We start from the raw sequence: 22,818 nt of genomic DNA, 5'->3' as shown, positions 1-22,818 counted from the left end.
GTTGTACGTATGGTGTGTGCATATGTGTGAGTGTGGTGTGTGTGTGTGATGTGCTTGTGTATTTGTGTGGTGGTGTTTGTGTGTGCATGTGTTTGTGTGTGGTGTGTGTACTGTATTGTGCTGTGTGTGTACATATGTGTATATGGTGTGTGTGTGTGTGTAATATGTGATATGTGTGGTGTGTGTACTTGTGTCATGTGTATGTGTGGTATGTGATGTATATGCCTGTTTGTGTGTAATGCGTGAGCATGAGTGTGGGTGATGTATGTGGTGTGCATGCGTGCGTGAGTGTGCATGTGTCGGGGTGTCTGTGTAAGTATACATTTGTTCGTTTTGATATAGAATCTTGCCGTGGAAGCCTGCCTCTCTTAGATCTCAATATGTACACTCACCTGTAGTTGGATGTTCCTTTGGTCCCCCAGCTCACAAATAACAACACAGGGACATATTATTAACTATGAAAGCTTGGCCTTAGCTTAGGCTTGTTCCCAACTAGCTCTTATAACTTAAATACAGTCTGCCACATGACTTGGTTACCTCTCCTCTGTACTGTATGTACAACTTCTTCGGTCTCTCTCTGGCATATCCTGCACCTAGATTCATTCCAAGTCTGTCTGTCTGTCGTCTGTCTCTCTCTCTCTCTCTCTCTCTCTCTCTCTCTCTCTCCTCTCTCCCCCTCACTCCCTTTCTCTCTTTCTCTCTCTCTCTCTCCCCCCTCTCTCTCTCTCTCCCCCCTCACTCCTTCTCTCTCTCTCTCTCTCTCTCTCTCTCTCTCTCTCTCTCCCTCTCTCCCTCCCTCTCCCCGGAAGTCCTGCTTATTTTCTCCTGCCTAGCTATTGGCCATTCACCTTTTATTAAACCAGTCACAGTGACACATCTTCACACAGTGTAAACAAATAATGTGCAACACTAACCTGGTCTCCACCTTGTGGCTGTCCTCCTGCCTCAGCCTTTCAAGTGCTGGGATTACAGATGTGTGCTACCACACTCAGTCCCCAAGCACTGTGTTCAAATGATGTAGGTATGTTATGTGGCTTAATGGTCAAGATAACCCTTGGATGAAAGTACTGGTGTAGTCGGGCGGTGGTGGCGCCATGCCTTTAATCCCAGCACTAGGGAGGCAAAGGCAGGCGGATCTCTTTGAGTTCGAGGCCAGCCTGGGCTACAAAGTGAGTTCCAGGACAGGCTTCAAAACTACACAGAGAAAACCTGTCTCAAGAAAACCAAGAGAGAGAGAGAGAGAGAGAGAGAGAGAGAGAGAGAGAGAGGGCGGGGGAGGGAGAGACAGAGAGAGAGAGAAAGTACTGGTGTAATTCATTTTTCCAAAGAGAAAATCAGGGCCAGGAGAAGCTGCCCAGCATGGCAGTGATACAAAACCGTGTAGAGCCTGAGGAGATTGACTCCAAAGTCCTTGTTGATCCACTGTTTGTCATTTTATTCCCAGTATTCAGGCTTCTGAGTTGCCAGTGGGACATTTGATTTAAAATAATGAACTCAGAGTTGGTAGAGTGTTTGCCTCGAATGCTTGAAGACCTGGGTTTGGACTCTAGTACTGCGAAAACTGGGCATGGTAGTAGGTGTGCACTTGTAATCTCAGCATTTGCCAGGGGGAGGCAGGAGGCTCAGAAGTTCAGTTATCTTTGGCTGCATAGTGAGTTCAAGACTGTGAGAGCCCATATGAAAAAATATAATAAATAAAAAGAACATACTATACTCAACACTAGTGCAATGAACAGATATGTAATATGTGCATAGAACATACTACACATGGTGCAATGAACAGATATGTAATGTGTGCATAGAACATACTACACTCAGCAGTGGCGCAATGAACAGATATGTAATGTGTGCATAGAACATACTACACTCAGCAGTGGCGCAATGAATATATATGTGTGCACACTCCTTCGGACCAGAAATTGACCTTACAAACTTTAGGATGTTGGGTGATTAGAGAGATGGAATTGTGTTTTTCAAAACAATCCCCTTTTCTGTAAAACACGCTGACATTGCCGCACAAGTAAAGTGCAAGCACATCGCCTCTTGGGGTGTCCTTCTTTTGTTTCCTGCACACTCGCATCAATTCATAGCATGTCTGCTGCTCAGCAGCTTTCCTGGCTTGTGGTTTGAATTTTTAATGTTTTTGATAGGTTGGGGTTTTGTTGTTGTTGTTTTAAACACATGCAGTCGGGGTACCAGTCAGGGTAAATATTGATAGTGTGTGTATACAATGAAGTGGGTTTTTTTATTTATTTTATTTATTTTTTCCTATTATCAGCTTGATACAGTACAAATTCTTATCCTAATCATGAAATGTTTCATTGAGGCTTGCCCAGTAATTGAGTAAAACCAAAACTTACTTTAAGCCACAGTCATCCTAGGGTCCTCCCTGCTAGGTAGCCTCCCTGGATCTGTGGGTTGCAGTCTGATTGTTCTTTGCTTTATATTTAGAATCCACTTATGAGTGAGCACATACCATGTTTGTCCTTCTGGGTTTGGGTTACCTCACTCAGGATGATATTTTCTAGTTCCATCCATTTGCCTGCAAACCTCATGCTGTCATTGTTTTTCTCTGCTAAGTAGTACTCCATTGTGTATATGAACCACATTTTCTTAATCCATTCTTCAGTTGACGGGCATCTAGGTTGTTAATGAAGTGGTTTTTACATTTGTGTTCTGATGCGACAACCCTAGCTGCTGTCTCTGTGGTGCTGTGTGTTTACAGGCTGTCACGGTCAAGGAGGCACTCTCCACCAAAGCCCGGCACATCCGGAGAAGCCTCAGTACACCGAATGTTCACAATGTGAGTACACGCTGGCAGGGGCCTGCTGCACATGGGACTTGCTCTAGGATTTAGGGATGTGGGTCTGGGACAACATGAGGTTGGGGCTAAAATGGTGGGAACAGGGCACACAGTCCCAGAGTAGGCACCCCAAAGTGCTGACCTGACTTTCTGTAGGGTGGTGGGGGGGTGCCCAGCAGACAGCCAGGCTCTCCTAGAGATTTGCCTGTACTGATCATCTTTCTCAGTCAATTCATGTAGAAAGCTCCCTTGACAAAGGGCTTCTAGCAACAGAGAAGCAAGGGCAGATTAGTGTAAGGACCACTTCAAAGTGGTCCCTTCCCAGGATCAGCAGATGAAGGTGCTGCTGTGTTTCCAAGGAGAGCCTGGGATTCCTCCTTCCTGATCTCAAGAATTGCCAAAAATGACTTAAAACTCAACAACTGTCTTAGAATAGGCCACAGAGCAAATAGTCACACTCACCACTGTACCAGTTACTTCTGAACACAATGCACGCCTTAGAAATAGGTAATAAGGGGCTGGGAGACACCGCAGTATGAAAAGTGCTTGCCACACAAACACAAGGACCTGAGTCTAGATCTCTAGCATCTATATAAAAGCCAGGCATGGGCATGTGCTCTTATAACTCTTGTAACAGGGTTGCAGAGACAGGTAGATCCCTGAAGTATGCAGGCCAGCCACACTAGCCAAAAATAGCAAGTTGTAAGTTTAATTAAAGACCCTGTCTCAAAAACGTAAGGTGGAAAGCAATAGAAAAAGACACCTGAGCCAGGCGGTAGTGCACACGCTTTTAATCCCAGCACTGGGGGGCAGAGTCAGGAGGATCTCTGTGAGTTCAAGGCCAACCTGGTCTACAGAGCGAGATCCAGGACAGGCACCAAAACTACACAGAGAAATCCTGTCTCAAAAAACAGGGGGGTGGGGGGAGCACTGGCGGCTCTTCCAGAGGATCTAGGTTCAATGCCAAGCACCCATATGGTAGCTCACAACTGTCTGTAACTCCAGTTCCAGGGAATCTGAGATCCTCACACAGACATACATGCACCAATGCATATAAAATAAGAGTAAATAGTTAAGAAAAAAAGAGAAGAAAAAGAAATTTATATTTAGAAAAATTTAAAAATAGAGCTGACTATAGTGGGGACACACCTGTAATCACAGCATTCAGTAAGCTAAGTCAGGAGGATTATGAGTTCGAGGCCAGCCAGGGCTGCATAGAAGTGTTAAAAAAAAAGGAGGAGGGCATCCTGATCAGTGGTATGACATCTTTTTAATGTACATGTGTCCCTGAACCAAAGCATAAAGTCAAGAAAAAACACTTGTAAAGCAATTTTTTAAAGTGTTGATTCAGAGCCGGGCGTTGGTGGCACACGCCTTTAATCCCAGCACTCGGGAGGCAGAGGCAGTTGGATCTCTGTGAGTTCAAGGCCAGCCTGGTCTACAGAGTGAATTCTAGGAAAGGCGAAAAGCTACAGAGAAACCCTGTCTCAAAAAACAAAAAACAAACAAAAAGTGTTGATTCAGTATCTGATCAAGGCTCTAGTTAAGTCCCAAATGAGGAAAACTTTACAGGAAAAATGTCACCAGAAAGAAGCAACTAACAGAGTCTAGCAAATAAACTTAAAAAACAAACAAAGCCCTTTTATAAGACTGTCCTTTGGAAAAGTGGAGTTGGCAGCTTGAGTGCCTCCTGGTGCAGCTCAGTATCTGTGCTCTAGAAGTATGTTAGGGAGATGCTCAAAGATACACAGACTGTATGCAGAACTAACTGATACTAAGCCAGCCATGGTGGTGGTACATGGTTGTTAAGGCAGGAGATGGGCATGTTGAGGCCAGCCTGGACTACCTTAGTGAGATGATGTCTCCTAAAACAAAAACAAACAACAAAGAGAGTGGGGGTGGGGTGCTGAAGCCAGGGCATAAGGATACAGCAGCAGTGGACAGAGATGGCGGAAGATCTGTCTCAGCGTGTTTTGCTTGCCAAGGTTCTAATCAGTCACACACACACACACACACACACACACACACACACACACACACAAATAAAAATGTTAAATTAGGTTTAAATAGTAGAAGCAGCCTAAATAGCCATCTGTAGAAGAACGGAACCCAAAATCATTACACTATAAAACACCATGCATAGTAATATAGCACCTAACAAAGTATAAAGTATGCAAAGTAATACTATTGGTTATTTATGAGCATATGTCCAGGTGTAATTATAGAAATATGTGTGAAAGTAATAAACCCCGATTCGAGAATAGTCATGATGCCTGGTGGGAGAAAACAGGAACAAGAGAGAATGGTCCCAAGGCTTCAGCAATATCTGTGCCGATACAGTTCTAGATTAACAAGAAAATTCATAGGTGTAAGTTGTACATGCCTGTCATCCCAGCACTCAGGAGGCAGAGGCAGGAAGATGCTGCAAGTGCAGGCTGCCAAGGGCCATAATGAAACCCTGTCTCAAAACAAGATGACTATTAAATATGTGAATCATATTGGTAAAAATGTTTGTCTCTTACAGGTCTCTTCTAGCCGGCCAGATCTCTCTGGCTTTGATGAAGATGATAAGGTATGTATGTTAGGGTGAGCTAGCATATCAACACTTTCTAAGTTTTTTAGAACATACTGTGTGAAGCCAGGTAGTGGTGGCGCATGCCTTTATTTAGTTCCAGCACTGAGGAGGCAGAGCCAGGTGGATCTCTGTGAGTTCGAGGCCAGCTTGGTCTACAGAGTGAAATCCAGGACAGGCACCAAAACTACACAGAGAAACCCTGTCTCAAAAAACAACAACAAAAAAAAAGAACAACATACTGTGTATGCGCAGGTGTGTGTATATGTGTTAAAGATTTATTTTATGTCTGTGTTTGCCTATGTGTATGTCTGTGCACTATTTTCATGCAGTGCCCACAGGGGCCAGAAGAGAGTACTAGAGCCCCCTAGAACTGGGGTGACAAATGGTTTTGAGTCTACTTGTGGGTATAGAGAGCAGAACCCTGGTCCTCTGATGAGCAGTAAGAAGTGCTTTTAACCACTGAGCCATCTCTCCAAAAATTTGTGCTTAAAAGTTTACACATTTGAGAAACATAATCTTTAGTTCTTAAAGGCAGCAACTCCTAAGGTGAAATGGATGCCTATGATGTGTGAGAGTTTCCCTTTAGCCAACTAGTGGCTGTGGCTATTTGTAGTTTATCATCTCAGGCTTAGGTTAAATAACCATGCCATCTACTTGCCTTGGATGCCTCTCCAGAAAGAATTATGGATAGAAGGGCTGTCTTTTTTTTTTTTTTTTTTCTTTTGTCAGCTTGATACAGTACAAATTCTTATCCTAATAATGAAATGTTTCACTGAGGCTTGCCTAGTAATTGAGTAAAACTTATTAGAAGCCACAGTCATCCTAGGGTCCCCCCCCTGCTATGTAGCCTCCCTGGTTCTGTGGGTTGAAGTCTGATTGTTCTTTGCTTTAGTGAGTACATACCATGTTTGTTCTTCTGGATTTGGGTTACCTCACTCAGGATGATATTTTCTAGTTCCATCCATTTGCCTGCAAATTTCATGCTGTCATTGTTTTTCTCTGCTGAAGTAGTACTCCATTGTGTATATGAACCACATTTTCTTAATCCATTCTTCAGTTGACGGGCTTCTAGGTTGTTTCTAGGTTCTGGCTATTACGAATAGTGCTGCTATGAACATAGTTGAGCATGTATCTTTGTGGTATGATTGAGCATTTCTTGGGTATATGCCCAAGAGTGGTATGTCTGTGTCTTGAGGTAGATGGATTCCCAATTTTCTGAGAAACCGCCATACTGATTTAGAAGGGCTGTCTTTTTAAAAAGGGGTTTTATTATGATCAGTCTACATGAGTCTATTAAATGGGTAATAGAATTTACTAAGATATTTGGGGTTGGGGATTTAGCTCAGGGGTAGAGCGCTTGCCTAGCAAGCACAAGGCCCTGGGTTCAATCCTCAACTCAAAACAAAGATACAAATTGAGGAAATACACTCACAAATACAGAATGGAGTAGACAGCTGAAGTTGTCCTCTGATCTGACTGGTGCAAATCCACCTGCAAGCAGGAACAGGGAGAAGAGTCATGTGATCCTTCTCCAACTCCTTATAAGGTCAGTCGGTACAAGGGCAGGAAGCACCACCTCCTTTGGGCTGTGTAGCCCAAAGTCATGGGTGGAGCAAATACCACAGCAGGTTTTGTCTGGCTGTTAAATTATCCAGTCACCACAGACTTGTGTCAGATAAATACAAGTGATGGCCTTGGTGGGGTGTGGGGTGTGAACGGGCTACATAGGATTTCAAAGCATGGTGGTTGGTCACCCCTTTAATCCCAGCACTTGGGCCAGGCAGATGCAGGCATATCTCTGTGTGGTTGAGGTCAGCCAGTGAAAGCCTATCTCCTAAATAAATTTTTTTCATTATATTTGTAATGATTTTATTAAATCTTAAAAAAGAAGCAAATGGGGGTTGGGGATTTAGCTCAGTGGTAGAGCGCTTGCCTAGCAAGCACAAGGCCCTGTGTTCAATCCTCAGCTCTAAAAAAAAAAAAAAAGAAAATGCTAACATTTGCTTACTCGATGGTTTTTGTTTTAATTATGTTATAATCATCATTATCACATATGTTTAAAATGTTTTGCAATAAACATTAAAAAAAAAAAGGGCACATACTAAAATTACAAATTAACTTAAAAAAATTACAGGCCAGGTTGGGGATTTAGCTCAGTGGTAGAGCGCTTGCCTAGCAAGCACAAGGCCCTGGGTTCGGTCCTCAGCTCCAGAAAAAAAAAAAAAAAAAAGAAAAGAAAAAGTACAGGCCAGGCTATGGTGGCACAGGCCTTTAATCCCAGCACTTGGGAAGCAGAGGCAAGTGGATCTCTGAATCTGAGGCCAGCCTGGTCTGCAAAGCAAATTCCAGGACAGCTAGGGCTATATGCAGTCTCAAAAAACTAAACAAGCAAACAAACAAAAAATTACAAGAGTTAGGTACAGTGGTACATGCCTTTCAGCCCAGCACTTGGGACGCAGAGGCAAATGCATCTCTGTGAGTTCGAGGCCAACAAGGACTACATAGCCAGACCCTGCCTCAAAGGGGAAAAAAAATGAGGAGGATAAGAGAGGGGGAGGGAGGAGAAAGAAACAAACTGAAATACTGGCTGCTTTTTTCCCATTTTTTTAAAAGTGACTTCATCACAGTTGACCTATATTTTACTTTGCAGGGCTGGCCTGAGAACCAGTTAGACATGTCTGACTACAGCTCCAGTTTCCAAGATGTTGCTTGCTATGGGACTTTACCCAGGGACTCGCCTCGCCGGAACAAAGAAGGTGTGGTGAGCCAGCTTCCGGTGAAATTCCACTTAAGCAGCTATCTTTAACCAGAATACCCCCTCATTCACTTACTGGATTTCTTTTTGCTTTGTGTTATACATAACAAAATAACAGTTGTGCATGCGTGTTTGTAGTGCTGGGGACCAAACTGAGAACCCTGTGCATGCTCAGCAGGCACTTTCCAGCCTAAAAGAATACTCTTGTTATTTAAAATTCTCCAAATCATTTTTCAATTCATCATGTTCAGGCCTTGTTTTGAGACACACATAAATTCTCATTCGTTTTTCTTAACTGAAAGAATATTTCTCTCTCATCTTTCTATATCCAAATGTTTAAGGAAATCTGGTTCAGATACCTAAGACAGGTTCATAAATGATAGCAGAAATGAATTTGGTCAGTGGAAACATTATTATGTAAAAACACAGTCTCCTAATGCCTTGAGGAAACCAGCAGTCTATAGAAATGTAAATCAATTACTAATTTCTATCTTGTACTTTACCAACCGAAAGTCAACAATCAGTGTTGCAGGAATTAGAAAGAGAAGGGAAGGAGACGGAGGCCAGACAAGGGAAGAAATCAATATAGTTCCACAGAGCCAGGTAGCCCAAGGAAAACAAGTGGTGGCTCATGCCTTTAATCCCAGCACCCAGGAGGCAGAGGCAGGTAGCTCTGTAAGTTCAAGGCCAGCCTGGTCTACAGGGCTATACAGAGAAAACCCTGTCTTGAGGGAAAAACGATTTATATATATGTATATATGTATATTTTCATATATATAAAACCATGGAAATAATATATAGCAAATACAACATTGAGTGATGAATGTCAGAATACACATGCTTTATAAAGACCTTGGGAATTCAGAGGTGGAGAGTCAGCTTGAGCTGACTTGGTCTAGTAAGTGGAGCTTCAGCTGGATCTTGAAAAGAGTTAGGGGGCTGGAGAGATGGCTTGATGGTTAAGAGCACTGGTTCTATTGCAGAAGACCCAGGTTTAATTCCTAGCACCCACATGGCTGCTTAAAACCATTTGAAACTCCAATCCCAGGGGATCTGAAACCCTTTTCTGCCCTCCCTGGGCACCAGGCATATATGTGGTACACAAACATACATGCAGACAAAACACCCATAATAATAAAATAATTAATTAATAATAATAAATTTTATCTCACTGACCAGCCCTTTAATAATTCCTTGTAACTTTATAGACTTAGCTTTATTCTATTTTATTGTTATTACCTTTATTTTCCTTATAGTCATGAGTTGGGGGTGTGAGTGTGTCACAGGATGACTTGGGGGAGTCAGTTCCCTCTTCCCACCACGTGGGTCCTAGGGATCGAACTCGGGTGAGCAGTTTGATGGCAAGCGCTTTGCCTACTAAGCTGTCTCACCAGCCTAATGTATCCCTGTTCTTGCCTCCATCCATTGGAATGCTGAACGAAGCGTTGGCATATTATTTTCGCTGTTATATCAGATATTACCATGGATGGGGGTATTAACTTTCCATCACTATGACAAGCTACCTGAGAACAATTAACTTAAGGAAGGAAGATATATTTGAGCTCATGATTTCAAAGGTTTTGCTCCAGGATCAGCTTGCTTCATGCTTTAAAGCAAGGGAAGAGCAGACATAAGAGTCAGAAGGGGCTGCAATGGTGGCCGCTTCTCACCTCAAGAAACAAGGGAGAGAACCAGAAACCGTACCCTTTGGAGGCATATCCCCAGTGACCCTACTTCCTCCAGCTCAGCCCATTCAGCCATGAACTCGTCAGTGTATGTCTCCATTGATGAGGCTGGCACCCTCATGATACAATCACTTCTCAATACATCCTTAGGCTGGGGACCAACACTAGGTTACGGCCTGGCTGCCTGTGTGCCTGTGAACATGCTCTGTTATCTGTAAACTCCTGTCCTTTTTGTGTTTCTCAGGTTGTCCATCCGAGAATCCTCATGCCTTAACAGTCAGCCCTTTTAAAGCATTCTCTCCTCAGCCACCAAAGTTTTTCAAACCCCTAATGCCTGTAAAAGAGGAGCGTAAGAAAAGGATAGCCCTTGAAGCGAGACCTCTCCTAAGCCAAGAGGTAAATGCCTGACTTCTCTGCGCTGTGCCAAACAGAACGGGATGATGCTGTCTTCAGAGAGCAGTGGTTTGCAGTCACGTGTTGGATGCTGCATGTGGACATGCATGGGTTATGTCACTCTGTGGAGCCCATTCCCAGAAGCCTTTTTTTTTTTTCTCAAGCATGCAGGGCTGTGTGGCAGGAGGTTTTGATAATACTGCCATGGTTTTACTTCTCTGCATCAATGGTGTTTGGGTCTTTTATATCTTTCAAGAGAGAAAGAGATGCCCAAGAGGTATTTTGAAAACATGACCAGCCTTTGTGTATTTACTTGTTGATAAAACTAATGATGTGTCTTGCCACAGAATATGTGCATTCTGGTTAGATTTCCCCAGTAGTTTAACTCTGATCTGTAACACCGGCTGCTTCGTTACTCACACGTAATGAAAGTGGTGTTGTTGCTATTTCTAACATGCACGTACTTAGATATTTGGCTGTGATCGTCTCTTGTGTGTGATGCATCTGTGTGTCTTAACCTTTGCAGAGCATGTCTCCATCTCAGGCACATAACCCTGGCTGCATTGTACCCCCAGGAAGCAATGGCAGCAGCATGCCAGTAGAACACAATAGCAAACCTGAGGAGAAGATTGTAAGTTCTGGAATGTTTCTGTCATATTGCCTGGTGGTGGGTTGGAAGCCCTTTTGCAATCTGCCTTCCAAATGCTTTCAAAGCGATTAAGACATGTGCGGAGTCTTGACTTTACAAATGAAATGTGACTCTTGATAATGACGATTTGCATGAATGTAACCTTGACCTGTGATTTTTCTAAATGTTCTATTTTATTTAACTCATTTTTACATCGGCTGAAGTGTCCTTAGCTAAGGGGGGGAAAGGCACTTTTGAGGGCTCTGGTGATTATAAAGGAAAGAATAACAAGATCAGTTTAACTAATACCAAAAATCTCTCTAATGTGTCTGTGCATATTGCCCAGATTCTGAAGTTAATCTACCTAGAGGAATTGCATTTACTTGGCGTAAGTAATCCTGCACTTAGCTGTGGGTGTGTTTGAAAGTTTTCTTGTGTTGCTGCTACCAAGATAACTGTATGGCTTATAGCCGCTCTGCAGCCATCATCAGCCCCCATCCCCATCCCTCTAGTGCCAGGAGCTTTTGTTACCTTCCTGGCAAAATACAGTCCAACCTGGTTGTTCTCAGCCTGACTTGTAGAGTGGCTTATCTGTACACTCACCACAAGTAAGGTGGAACACTGCCTGCAAAGTTCCAAAGCTGCACCTTCAAAGTGCTAGAAGAGACAGCTCACACCTGAGATGGAAAGTCCAAGGCCAGCCTGGACTGTGGAGCTCGCTCCTGTGTCCGGGTAAATGCATAAAATAAAACATTTGAAATGTCATTTTTCAAGCACCATTTTCCCTGGTACTTTTGATTGTAAGTTATACCTCAATTTAAAACCAATTTTTGTTTTTGTTTTTCAAGACAGGGTTTCTCTGTGTAGTTTTGGTACCTGTCCTGAATCTTGCTCTGTAGACCAGTCTGGAACTCACAGAGATCCACCTGCCTCTGCCTTCTGAGTGCTGGGATTAAAGGCATCCGCCCATCACCACTCAGCCCATTCTTTTTTTTTTTTTTTGTATGTGGAGCTGAGGATCGAACCCAGGGCCTTGTGCTTGCTAGGCAAGCACTCTACCACTGTGCTAAATCCCCAACCTCTTTTTCTTTTTCTTTTTCTTTTTCTTTTTTTTTTTTTTTAACCTGTAGGTTTATAATCCTGGAAAGAATATTGTGATTTTTTTTTTCTCTGCTTTGACTTTCCTGTGGCTTCCTAGCCTGGGGGGGCAGGGTGGGGGTGGGGACGGACACCAGCCTGGGGCCAGAGGCGGCTGTTTGATGTTCCCTGCTGCCTATGTGAGGAGTCTTGTTACCCAGCTAAACAGGGTCAGATCCATTCATGGGTGCATCAGTGTGCGATCCATTAGCTGCACCATACATTGTGCAGACACTAACTGCATCTTCAGCGGGTCCTGCAGTGGGTCCTTCAGTCATCTGCATGCTGAGCTGCTAACTGGGTCATAAAGTGATGACTCAGGAAAAGGCATACCCTTCCTTATGCACTTCTGTTTCCGTTTGTCTGTCCCAGCTACTGATAGGACAGAGGGTACATGCTAGAGACTGCTCCTTCACCTCCATGGGTCTGAGTCCCCCACTCAGCTCACTGTCACCTGTCTAATTGAGAACTGCTGGATGCACTGAAAGGGCTTTGCCTTTGCCCTCAGATTGTCTGGCTGTGTGTCTGACCCGGGTTGTCTGTTGCCTGACATGACTCTCATCCCTTGGGTTGTACAGACAAAATTAAAACCATTTATTTTGGTCCAGCACCCACCAGAGACTGCCAGGTGTTCCTTCTGGTACAGTTCACACAGATGTGCAGTTCTCACAGATGTGCGGTCCTCATGGATGTGCAGTTCACATAGCTTTCCCATGATTATTTTCCTGGCTTTCCTTTAAAGAGCTTTCAACAAAGCCCATTCCAGCAGGCAGAGTGGAGGACAGCATCAGATTCTCTTGACCCAAGCCACCTCAAGCAGTCCTTAGGCTCTGTGCGACCAAATGCATCATGTGTGGATACTGAGCAGGGTTGAGAAAGCTGCCTCTGCTGTCCTTAGAGAAACAGCTGCTGACATGCACCGCCTCAGAAAGGCTGTCGAACTACTTTGTTCTGTCTGGCAGTTCTTGGGATGTTTTGGTAAAGTCTATGTGCCTTGCCTGTTTGAGCTGGGATTTTTATTTTCTTTAGGCATTTTCATTTTATTTCCCTATTAAAAGTAGACTCGAGCTATTTCCTTCCAATGTTATTTGGTTTTGTTTGTTTTTTGATACAGGGTTTCACTCTGGAGCCCATGATGGCCTTGAACTCACAATCCTCCTCCTTTGTCCTCTTGGGCATAAGATTGCAGGCTTATGCCACCACAGCTGGCTACATCTGACTCTTGTAGCTTGGATATCTGATCACTTAGAAAGATATACAGGTGTGTTCCTCAGTCTGTATAAATAAGATTTAAAAAAAATATATATCATGTTTTTTAGTCTTTTATTTGTATCCCTTATTGTGGTACAGGGTATTGGACCCAGGACTGGTGTCAGTCAAGCTCTCCCTCACTGAATCATCATGACTTTGAAACAAGGTCTTGCTAAGTTTCCCAGGGTGGCTTTAGTCTCTCTGTGTAGCCCAGGCAGGCCTCTGACTTGCAATCCTCTTGCCTCAACCTCCCAAGTAGCTATGATGACTCGTGTGCACCACCATGACCAGCTTGGAACTCATCTTTATGTTTTAAGTCATGAGGCACAGAGAATAGGAGTAAGAAAGTCAGCCCCTTTCTCTGTACCCACAACACTGCTCTCTGGTCTTGCACAGGCAACATACAGCCTTCTCTCATCTCACTGAAGAAACAGAGGTCTGGAATGATAGAGCAGTTTACCCCAAGTCACATAGTTCCTGAGAGTAGAGGCCAGACGCCCATATCCTTCAGCATAACTGAGTGCGGTTCAGTGCTCAGCCTCTCAGCTCCTGAGACCATCAGAGAAGTGTGGGAGGCCCTGGCAGGCAGCCCAGAACTCGGGCCATTTCTGGCAAACCTCCACAACCCGATTGGAGCGGCAGCAGACAGTTCCCCTGTGTGACACCCCTGCCGAGAATCACTGCTTCAGTAATGGGCTTCGTCTCTGTTTTAAAATCAGAGCGTTTGGTCTATAGAGAAATATCACCTTTGTGAATTAAATGGGAACACATCAAATCAGAAAGGCAATAGCAGGTTGGGGATTTAGCTCAGTGGTAGAGCATTTGCCTAGCAAGTGCAAGGCCCTGGGTTCGATCCTCAGCTCAAAAAAAAAAAAAAAAAAAAAAAAGAAAGAAAGGCAATAGCTACAGAGAAGCCTGAGAGTTTTGACTCTGTGCTCCCCATTTAGGTGGGGTTCTCACCTCTTTTGCTTTGAAGTCATTTGTAGGCAGGTACTCAGTTCGGTGTCCTTAAGATTCAGTAGTAAATGACACTTTGGTGTATTCCATCTAACTGAAGTCTCCCACCGTGCATTGTAAGCCAGAAAACTTTTTTTCTTTCTTGAAAGCATTTCATCAGCAAACTTTCAATCTCCTTTTAAATGTTGGAAAACGCCATGCAGTGGTGGCACACATCTTTAATCCCAGTACTCGGGAGGCAGAGCCAGGTGGATTTCTATGAGTTCAAGGCAAGTCTGGTCTACAGAGTGAGTTCCAGGACAGGTACCAAAACTACACAGAGAAACCCTGTCTCAAAAAACCTAGATAGATAGATAGATAGATAGATAGATAGATAGATAGATATTAGGAAACACTTAATACCTACTGAGGTTTTGGTCTTGTTTTCTGGTATAAGTTATCCTTATGTCTTGAGCCTGTTTCCTAGTTGAACTTCATCCCTAGAGTTCACAGACCCTTCAGATTTCCTGGAATTACTCTAATCCTTTAGGAATAATTCTTAATCTTAGTGAGTTTGTTGCATTTCTACTCATTAAACTAATGCCATCCAGCAAACAGTATTTTAGAAAGATGAAAGTCTCAGGCCACTAGCCCTCATCTGCAAAATTGCTTTTCCTTGCACGACAAATCATTTTTTTTTAGAGGCTAATTGTATTGGGTGCTCTTGGGCTTAGAGAATTACATTATTTTTGCTAGCTTAAATTAAACAAATAAAGAATAGTAAAACTTGAAATTCAATTTTCAGTCTAAATATGATGAATACAGAATCTAAAACTACAGGAAAGGGCTGATGACCGAGACGGTCTGTCCAGACTCTGTTCTTTTATCAACATCAGTGCACAGGAAAGGAACGTCCCATCCCATATACATTGAGGGCGGGGTTCTTTTCTTCTCTTTTTATTTTAATTTTTAAAATTTGTTTTTCGAGACAGGGTTTCTCTGTGTAGCTTTGGCGCCTTTCCTGGATCTCACTCTGTAGACCAGGCTGGCCTCAAACTCACAGAGATCCGCCTGCCTCTGCCTCCCCAGTGCTGGGATTAAAGGTGTTCGCCACCATAGCCCTGCCTCGTCTCTTTTTATAATGCTAATGATCCAACTCAGTGCCTTGCATATGCTGGCAAGTACTTTACCAAGAAAGCTACACCCTGCTCAGCCTGTATTAGTTACTTTTCTCTTGCTGTGATCAAAAGCCATGACCAACGCAACTTATTTAAAAAAAAAAAAAAAAAAGCATTTAATTGGGCTTACAGTTTTAGAGGGTTAGGATCCATAATGGCAACATGAAGACATATAGCAGGAAGAGCTCAGAGCTTACATCTCAGACCCTAATCACGAGGTAGAGAGAAATAACTGGAAATGGGAGTCATTTGAAACCTCAAAGCTGGCCCGCGGTGACACACCTCTTCCATAAAACCATACCCCCAGCCCTTCCCAAGCAGTTCCACCAACTGAGACCAAGTAGTCAATCATGTGAACCTGTGGGGGCCATTTTCATTCAAACCGCAACACAGCCCCCACCCAGTCTTTAAGATAAAATTTTATTACGTTTATTTATTTGTACCATGCATGCATATGTGTGGATGTGCACATGCCAACAGCACATGTGTGGAGGTCAGAGGACAATGTGTAGGAATTGGTTATCTCTTTTCACCTTATGAGTTTAGGTCTAGTGGCTTGTCAGTAAGCACGTCTATCCACTGAGCCATCTCACTGGCCCTACTTTAATTTTAAAAAAGAAAAGTTACTTAATCTAAAAAGCAACCAGTGCAGTACTTATATCCTAACCAATCCTGATGGCCTTTACTTTCATCCCTGCGGAAGTAGAGGCAGGCTGATCTCTGTGAGTCAAAACCAGCCTGGTCTGTGTAGCAACTTGGAGGCCACCCAGGGCTGCACAGTGAAACCTGTCTTAAAACAAAACAAGACACAAGGGCAAGGTGAGCATTTCCTCGCCAAAGATTTTACTTTGCTAGTTTCAAAATCTTTATCATTGATATTTAATACTTACCTTTTAGTAGCCAAGGAATTAAGATTGCTGATTCTTTCAACTAATGTAAGGTCACTTTTCCCCACTTTGGAAGAGTTTTAAGGATTAGACCCAAGGCCTTGCATGCCCTCAACATGTGTCACCAAATGTACCTCCAGCTCTCAGTTAAATATTTTAAAACTTTGAAAAGTAATGTTTAAGTTGAAGTGACAATGAAGAAATTAACTTTTTTTTTTTTTTTTTAGAAGCCAGAGTCTCATGTAGCCCAGGCTGGTCTCAAAGTCACTGTGTAGCTCAGGCTGATCTCAAAGTTACTATGTAGCTGAAGATGACCTTTCACTTCTGATCTTCAACTTCTGAATGCTGGAGTCTAAGTCTGTGCCACCACACCTGGTTTATGTGGTGCTGGGGATCAAGCAAAGCTAGGCAGGGACTGAGCTATACCCCCAGGCCTATTAAACTATTTTGGGGATGTTTAAATCTCATAAGATGAGATACAAAAAAAATATTGCTCCAAAATTCAACAGATGAAATTGATATTTATTTATGAATAAATCTGTCACATCTCTCCTTTTTCTCATCTATGCATCCTTATGAGGAAGGCAGATGTTTAGGTCCTGAGTTTCTACAGTCATCTAGTTACTAAAATTGTACAGACGTTTTGAGTAAGGGGAAAATAAAGCTATTTCTGAGGTTTCTAAGTTAGTAGAGCTCAGAACTCTTCTTGGAATAAGGACCCAAAGGTGTACCTTACTAAAGGAGGGATCATGTCCCTTCTCACTCAGCAATGGTATTCCCAGCCCTCAGGGCAACAGAAGGCATGCAGGGGGAACTTGCCAGATAGTTCTTTTTTTTTTTTTTTTTTGAAATGAGGATCGAACCCAGGGCCTGTGCTTGCTAGGCAAGCGCTCTACCATTGAGCTAAATCCCCAACCCCCAGATAGTTCTTAAATGAAACTCACATATTAAAATCATTGTTTGCTGGGCATAGTGGCTCACACCTGTAACCTCAGCATTCAGGAGGCTAAGGCAAGAGAAAGGGGTTGCCATGGTTTTGAAGCCAGGGTGAGCTACATAGTGAGTTCTAGGCCAGTCTGGCTACAGAGTAAGACCTGGTCTCAAAAAACTAATTTGTGTCTGTGTGTCTGTGTGTGTGTGTGTGTCTGTGTGTATATATATTTTATATATATAATAGTGATGTCTGCTGTATTGTTGAGTATGTAGGAGATTAGCTTAAAATGACTAGATGGTGTCAATTATTTTTCCACTCCATATAAAAAAATATCAGGCTAGCAAGACAGATGGTTCAACAGGTTAGGTGCTTGCTGTCAATACTGACAGCCTGAGTCTGATCCCTGAGACTTGCTGTAGAAAGAGAAAACCAACTTCCACAAGTTGTCCTCTGACCTCCATGCATATGCTGTGGCACGCAAGTGCAAACACACACACACAAACACACACACACACTTTCTCTAAATACAGACATACGTTAATAAATAATGCTTTTATTTGTTTGTTTGTGTTTTGTTTTGTTTTGTTTTTCAAGACAGGGTTTCTCTGTGTAGTTTTGCGCCTTTCCTAGAACTTGCTTTGGAGACCAGGCTGGCCTCAAACTCACAGAGATCCACCTGCCTCCCAGCTGGGATTAAAGGCGTGCGCCACCACCGCCCAGCTAAATAATGCTTTGTAAATGTCCTTAACAGTATTTATAAGATACAGGGCTAGAGAGATGGTTCAGCAGTTAGGAGTACTTGTTCTTTCAGAGGACCCAAGTTCAGTTCCCATATGGCAGCTCACAGCCATCTGTAACTCCAGTTCCAGGAGATCCAATGTCCTCTTCTGGCCTCCTCAGGCAGCAGACACTCACGTAGTACACAGACATACTCCCAAGCATACATGACACTCATCTTAAATACTTGTAAAAAGAAATTTTAAAACAAAACAAAGGTATCATGTGTTTGGCAGAGCCTGAGCTGATACCCGCTTTTGTATATTTACCAATCTTTGCCAGATCCCAAGCAACTTAATGCTGGAGAATTTTCTTCCTATATCACGCTCTGCCTTCCTTGTTTCCTAGCCAAACCTCTCTTTGATCCTCACAGACCCAGGACAGCAGCCATTGATGAATTGTTAGCATGTTTCTGGGTTACACCATTTAGTGAAATACTGAGTACAGAGTTCTGAACTTTTCTCTGGCCTCATAAATAACTTTAGAAACTTGCCTAGAGGGCCTGGATCTCCTGCACTCTGCTTCCCTGGGTTGAACATTGTCAGACCAAACTAAGGAGGCCACTCCTCTGCTCAGGCAGGCCATGCCTCCGCTCACTGACTGATAAGAGGGGAGATGTCACAGCTAACATTTGCCCTTCAATCGGTTCCTTTTCTTAAACCAGAGGTAGATGGCCTTCCAGTGAGCACTGAGTAAACACAGAAGAAATCAGTGCATTCCTGCTAGGCAACAATGTGCTTCTATTCACAAGTCTCTGAGAAGAAGATACCGCCATAGATGACAAGATTTGCCTAGCCTTACGAAAAAAAAGCTAGGGGGGGCTGGAGAGATGGCTTAGTGGTTAAGAACACCGACCTCTTCCAGAGGTCCTGAGTTCAATTCCCAGCAACCACATGGTGGCTCACAACCATCTGTAATGAGATCTGGTGCCCTCTTCGGTATACATAATAAATAAATCTTTAAAAAAAGGAAGGAAGGAAGGAAGGAAGGAAGGAAGGAAGGAAGGAAGGAAGGAAGGAAGGAAGGAAGGAAGGAAGAAAGAAAGAGGCTAGGTCTAGTGAGTGATATCCATAGTTCCCTGCTGTGGGAGGTAAGGGAGGAAGATTGAGCACTCAAGGCCAGTCTGCATAAGGAATTCAAAGCTAGCCTCAACTACAGGAAACAAATGGACCAGAGGGGGGACATGGGATGGGAATGCCTTTACTAGCAAAGTGAAGTATGTCTCAAACAGACAGTTGCTATAAAGAGCTAATGACTGGCTTTGGCTTCCTTTCTGTAGGACTCCGAAGAGGAGGAAAATGAGCTGGAAGCTATTAACAGGAAGCTGATGCACACACAGCCTTATGTGCCCGTGGAGTTTGCTGACTTCAGTGTTTACAACGCCAGCTTGGAGAACAGGGAGTGGTCCTCTAAAGCGGGCCTGACAGACTCAAGTATCTCAGAGAAAGCAGTGTCTCGGAGCCCTACCACCAGCAGCCTCACCAGTGGCTACTTCTCCCACAGTGCCTCCAATGCCACTCTGTCTGACATGGCAGTCCCTTCCAGCGACAGCTCAGACCAGCTAGCCATCTCCACAAAGGAGGCAGAGTGTAGTGAACAGTCTGGATCATCAGCTGCGCCTGACTTCAGACCAGCTTCAGATAAAGAGCCTGCAGAAGTAGAAAAAGACTTGGGGAAGGACACGACAATCACCGTCCCACCCGAGGAAAACAGTGCCTTACCCGAGGGGAATGCATCACCCCAGAGCATCCCTGTGAAAAATTCCAGAAAAATTCCGTGCAGGACTGCGTCATGTTCAGAACTGGATGCTGGCCCCAGCAAAAATGGCCAGCTAGCCAGAGAATTCTGCCCAGGAGAGGTGACTGTGGAACACACTACAAACATATTGGAGGACCATTCCTTCACAGAGTTCATGGGTGTGTCTGATGGCAAAGACTTTGATGGTTTGACAGGTGGTTCTGTTGGAGAACCCTCTGGAAGGAGGGATCTACCAAATGAAACAGACCATAAAAGTGTCCCAGATGGACCCCCAGTTGCTGATCAGCTGCATTCCAAGATAGAGAAGGAGCAGGTAATCATTCCCAGAGGTGGCCCTTTGGGTTCTGTGTTCTCAGTGAGCACAGCTTACTGGCCACCAGCCCACCAAAGTTTCTCAGCACAGTGAGATTTGCCGAAGAGCTTCATCTGACCTCTGTGATTAGGAAGATGGGTCCACTGCAGAGTCACGTCAGACTCAACAGTCTATCTTCACGGGTTAACTCAAGGCAATCTGGTAGCGTCTAACCATATTTCATCAGTTCTTTGATTCATTGGTTATCATAGTCTCCATTAGTATTGTGTCATGAGGACCTGAATTCAGGTCTGCAGCAGCCATGTAAAAGCTAAGCATAGAGGTTTGCCTCTGTAGCTCCAGTTCTTGGCAGGGAGGTGGAGCAGAGAGGTGAGTTGGCTGGCCAGCTGGCTAGTTTAGAAACATCAAGCTCATAGTTTACTGAAATCCTGTCTCAAAAATTAAGGTGGCTAGCTGTGTGTGGTAGGGCATACCATTAATCTCAGCACTCTGGAGGCAGAGACATGTGGAACTCTGTAAATTCAAGGTCAGCCTGATCTACATTATGGAGTCCCAGGACAACCAGGGCTACATAATAAGACCCTGTCTCAAAACAAACAAACAAAATAAGAAAGAAGGAAGAGATAGAAGAAGATCTTCCACGTGATGTTCATTGGTGTGCATGTACACACACACACACACACACACACACACACACAGTCACACACACACAAAATAAAAAACAAAAAAACATGGGCTAGATTAGTATAACTCAGGAGTAGAGTGTTCAAGGCTTTAAGTTGTGTCCCCAGCACCATAAAACATTATCTGATGGGAGGTGGTGGCACAAGTCTTTAATCCCAACACTTGGGAGGCGGAGGCAGGTTGATCTTTTCGAGGCTAGCCTGGTCTACAGAGCGAGTTTTAGAACAGCTAGGGCTGTTATACAGAGGAACCCTGTCTCGAAAAACTAAATACATATATATCAGTAACTGTGAGAAACACAGATTTTCAGAGATGCTACAATACAAGGAAAAAACCACAAATTTTCAGAGTGGAATTGACCTTTTAAACATTGGTGCCCTTAGGTGGAAATGCACGTATTTCCAGAGCAGTTGAACTTTGAGCTTTGGGTGTTTGACAGAATTGTTTAATTTTCCACACTGGAGCAAAATGGGTTTCCTTAAGGAAAAGTAGAATACATAGATAGATTTTCAACTTCTAAGTATTGTCATTTCTTCCCACTCACGTTTCCTTTTTAATCCTATGCCTGTGTAAGCTACAGACACATCAAGACTCAGCAAAACAGAGTTTACCAGACAAGCCAGAAGCACCAAAGCCTGGTAAAGGAAGATAGGACAGCCACACCCATGGTGCCACTCCCACTTTTGCTGGCAGTCACTGTCTCCATGCCTCTGGACCACAGCTCCAGACAGTGCACTCAGAAATTCCGGGCCTACTACTGGCCTGGAACTCTGGAATTCAGGCCTCCTGCCTCTGCCTCCCAAGTGCTAGATTACTATCTAAAAGCCCTTTGCCTGGGTAAGGGAAGTCTGTTAAAGTCAGAAAAGGGTTGCCCTGTGTTAAGACGGCTAGTGGCTGGGAACACAGACTAAGAAACTCATTGTTCATCTTGCATATTGCAAACAAATGTGAATTTGTGCCAAGTCTTCCGTGTCCTTCACACTGATCCTGAAGCCAGTCTGATTTTTTTTTTCCTTCTGTTTCATTTGTTGTTGTTGTGTTTTGGTTTTGAGACAGGGTCTCTAGTCTAGGCTGGTCTTAGACTCCCTAGATGTGAGATTGACTTCACACTTCTCATCTCCCTGCCTCCCTCTGTCCCTTGCTGGGATTACAGGCATTTGCTACCACCTACCATTTATACTATGCTAGAGATGGACCCTAGGACTTCCTGCATGCTAGGTGATCACTTTACCATGGGTGCCACATCTCCAGCCGTTTGTCTTGATAAATTGGTTAGATCTGAGTTAGATTTGCTTCTCAATCCTAAATACTCCCTAGAGGACGATGGGGAAGCCAAATTGCTTCACCCTCAGGAACTGCTCCACCCCCTAGGCCCTGCTTCATAAGGAGTGCAGCAGGGGACATGAAGTTTGCCCAAACACAAGGGATGTCATAAGAGGAGATAGGATGTCCCAGGTCCCATTGTGAGAAGCCTGGCTTGTTGAAGAGGAAAGAGAGGATGTCGTCTTTGTTGCCCTGATGGATCAGCACACAAGAAGGAAGAGTTTCATTGTGGAGCCGCCTAGAATATTGAGTCCTTGCTGAAGAGCTTGGTTCAAATGTGTAATATAAACCAGGAGTGGCGGCAGGCACACATCTGTAATCCCACTACTCAGGAGGCTGAGACAGAAGGACTGTATAGGGTTCAAGACCAGCCAGGACTACATAGTGAGACCCTGTCCTCAAAATTCTAAAATAAACAATGCACAGAAATGTTGGTTGCAGTCAGGCGGTTGTGGCACATGCCTTTAATCCCAGCACTCAGGAGGCAGAGGCAGGCGGATCTCTGTGAGTTCGAGGCCAGCCTGGTCTACAGAGCGAGATCCAGGACAGGCACCAAAACTACACAGAGAAACCCTATCTCGGGAAAAAAACAAAAAAACAACCAACCAACCAGACCAAAAACAAAACAAAACAAAACAAAAACAAAAACACAGAAATATTGGTTGCATTAGAATAATGGCATGGCAGTTTTCTATTTCTTTCCTTCTCTCTCTCTCTCCCTCCCTCCTCCTTCCTACTTTCTTCCCCTTTCTTTTGGGATAGGAAACTCACTATGTTGATCAGGCTGGCCTCAAACTCACA

The 22,818-nt window shown here is 43.8% G+C and overlaps 1 protein-coding gene across 1 annotated transcript in view; it reads left to right on the top strand.

Moving 5' to 3' along the window:
* The window catches only part of Kif13a (kinesin family member 13A), a 185,282-nt gene extending 165,226 nt beyond the window's left edge, over nt 1-20,056 (top strand). Inside the window, 7 exon segments of the mRNA XM_036186987.1 lie at nt 2,726-2,803; nt 5,328-5,375; nt 8,029-8,134; nt 10,063-10,214; nt 10,738-10,842; nt 19,219-20,019; nt 20,021-20,056. Of these exon segments, the coding sequence (XP_036042880.1) occupies nt 2,726-2,803; nt 5,328-5,375; nt 8,029-8,134; nt 10,063-10,214; nt 10,738-10,842; nt 19,219-20,019; nt 20,021-20,056 (1,326 nt within the window).
* Nucleotides 20,057-22,818: the final 2,762 nt, after the last annotated feature.

Source organism: Onychomys torridus, chromosome 5, assembly GCF_903995425.1.
Source record: "Onychomys torridus chromosome 5, mOncTor1.1, whole genome shotgun sequence".
Taxonomy (NCBI): domain Eukaryota; kingdom Metazoa; phylum Chordata; class Mammalia; order Rodentia; family Cricetidae; genus Onychomys; species Onychomys torridus.
Note: the sequence above shows the minus strand (reverse complement) of the source record. Positions and strands in the feature narration are given on the sequence as shown.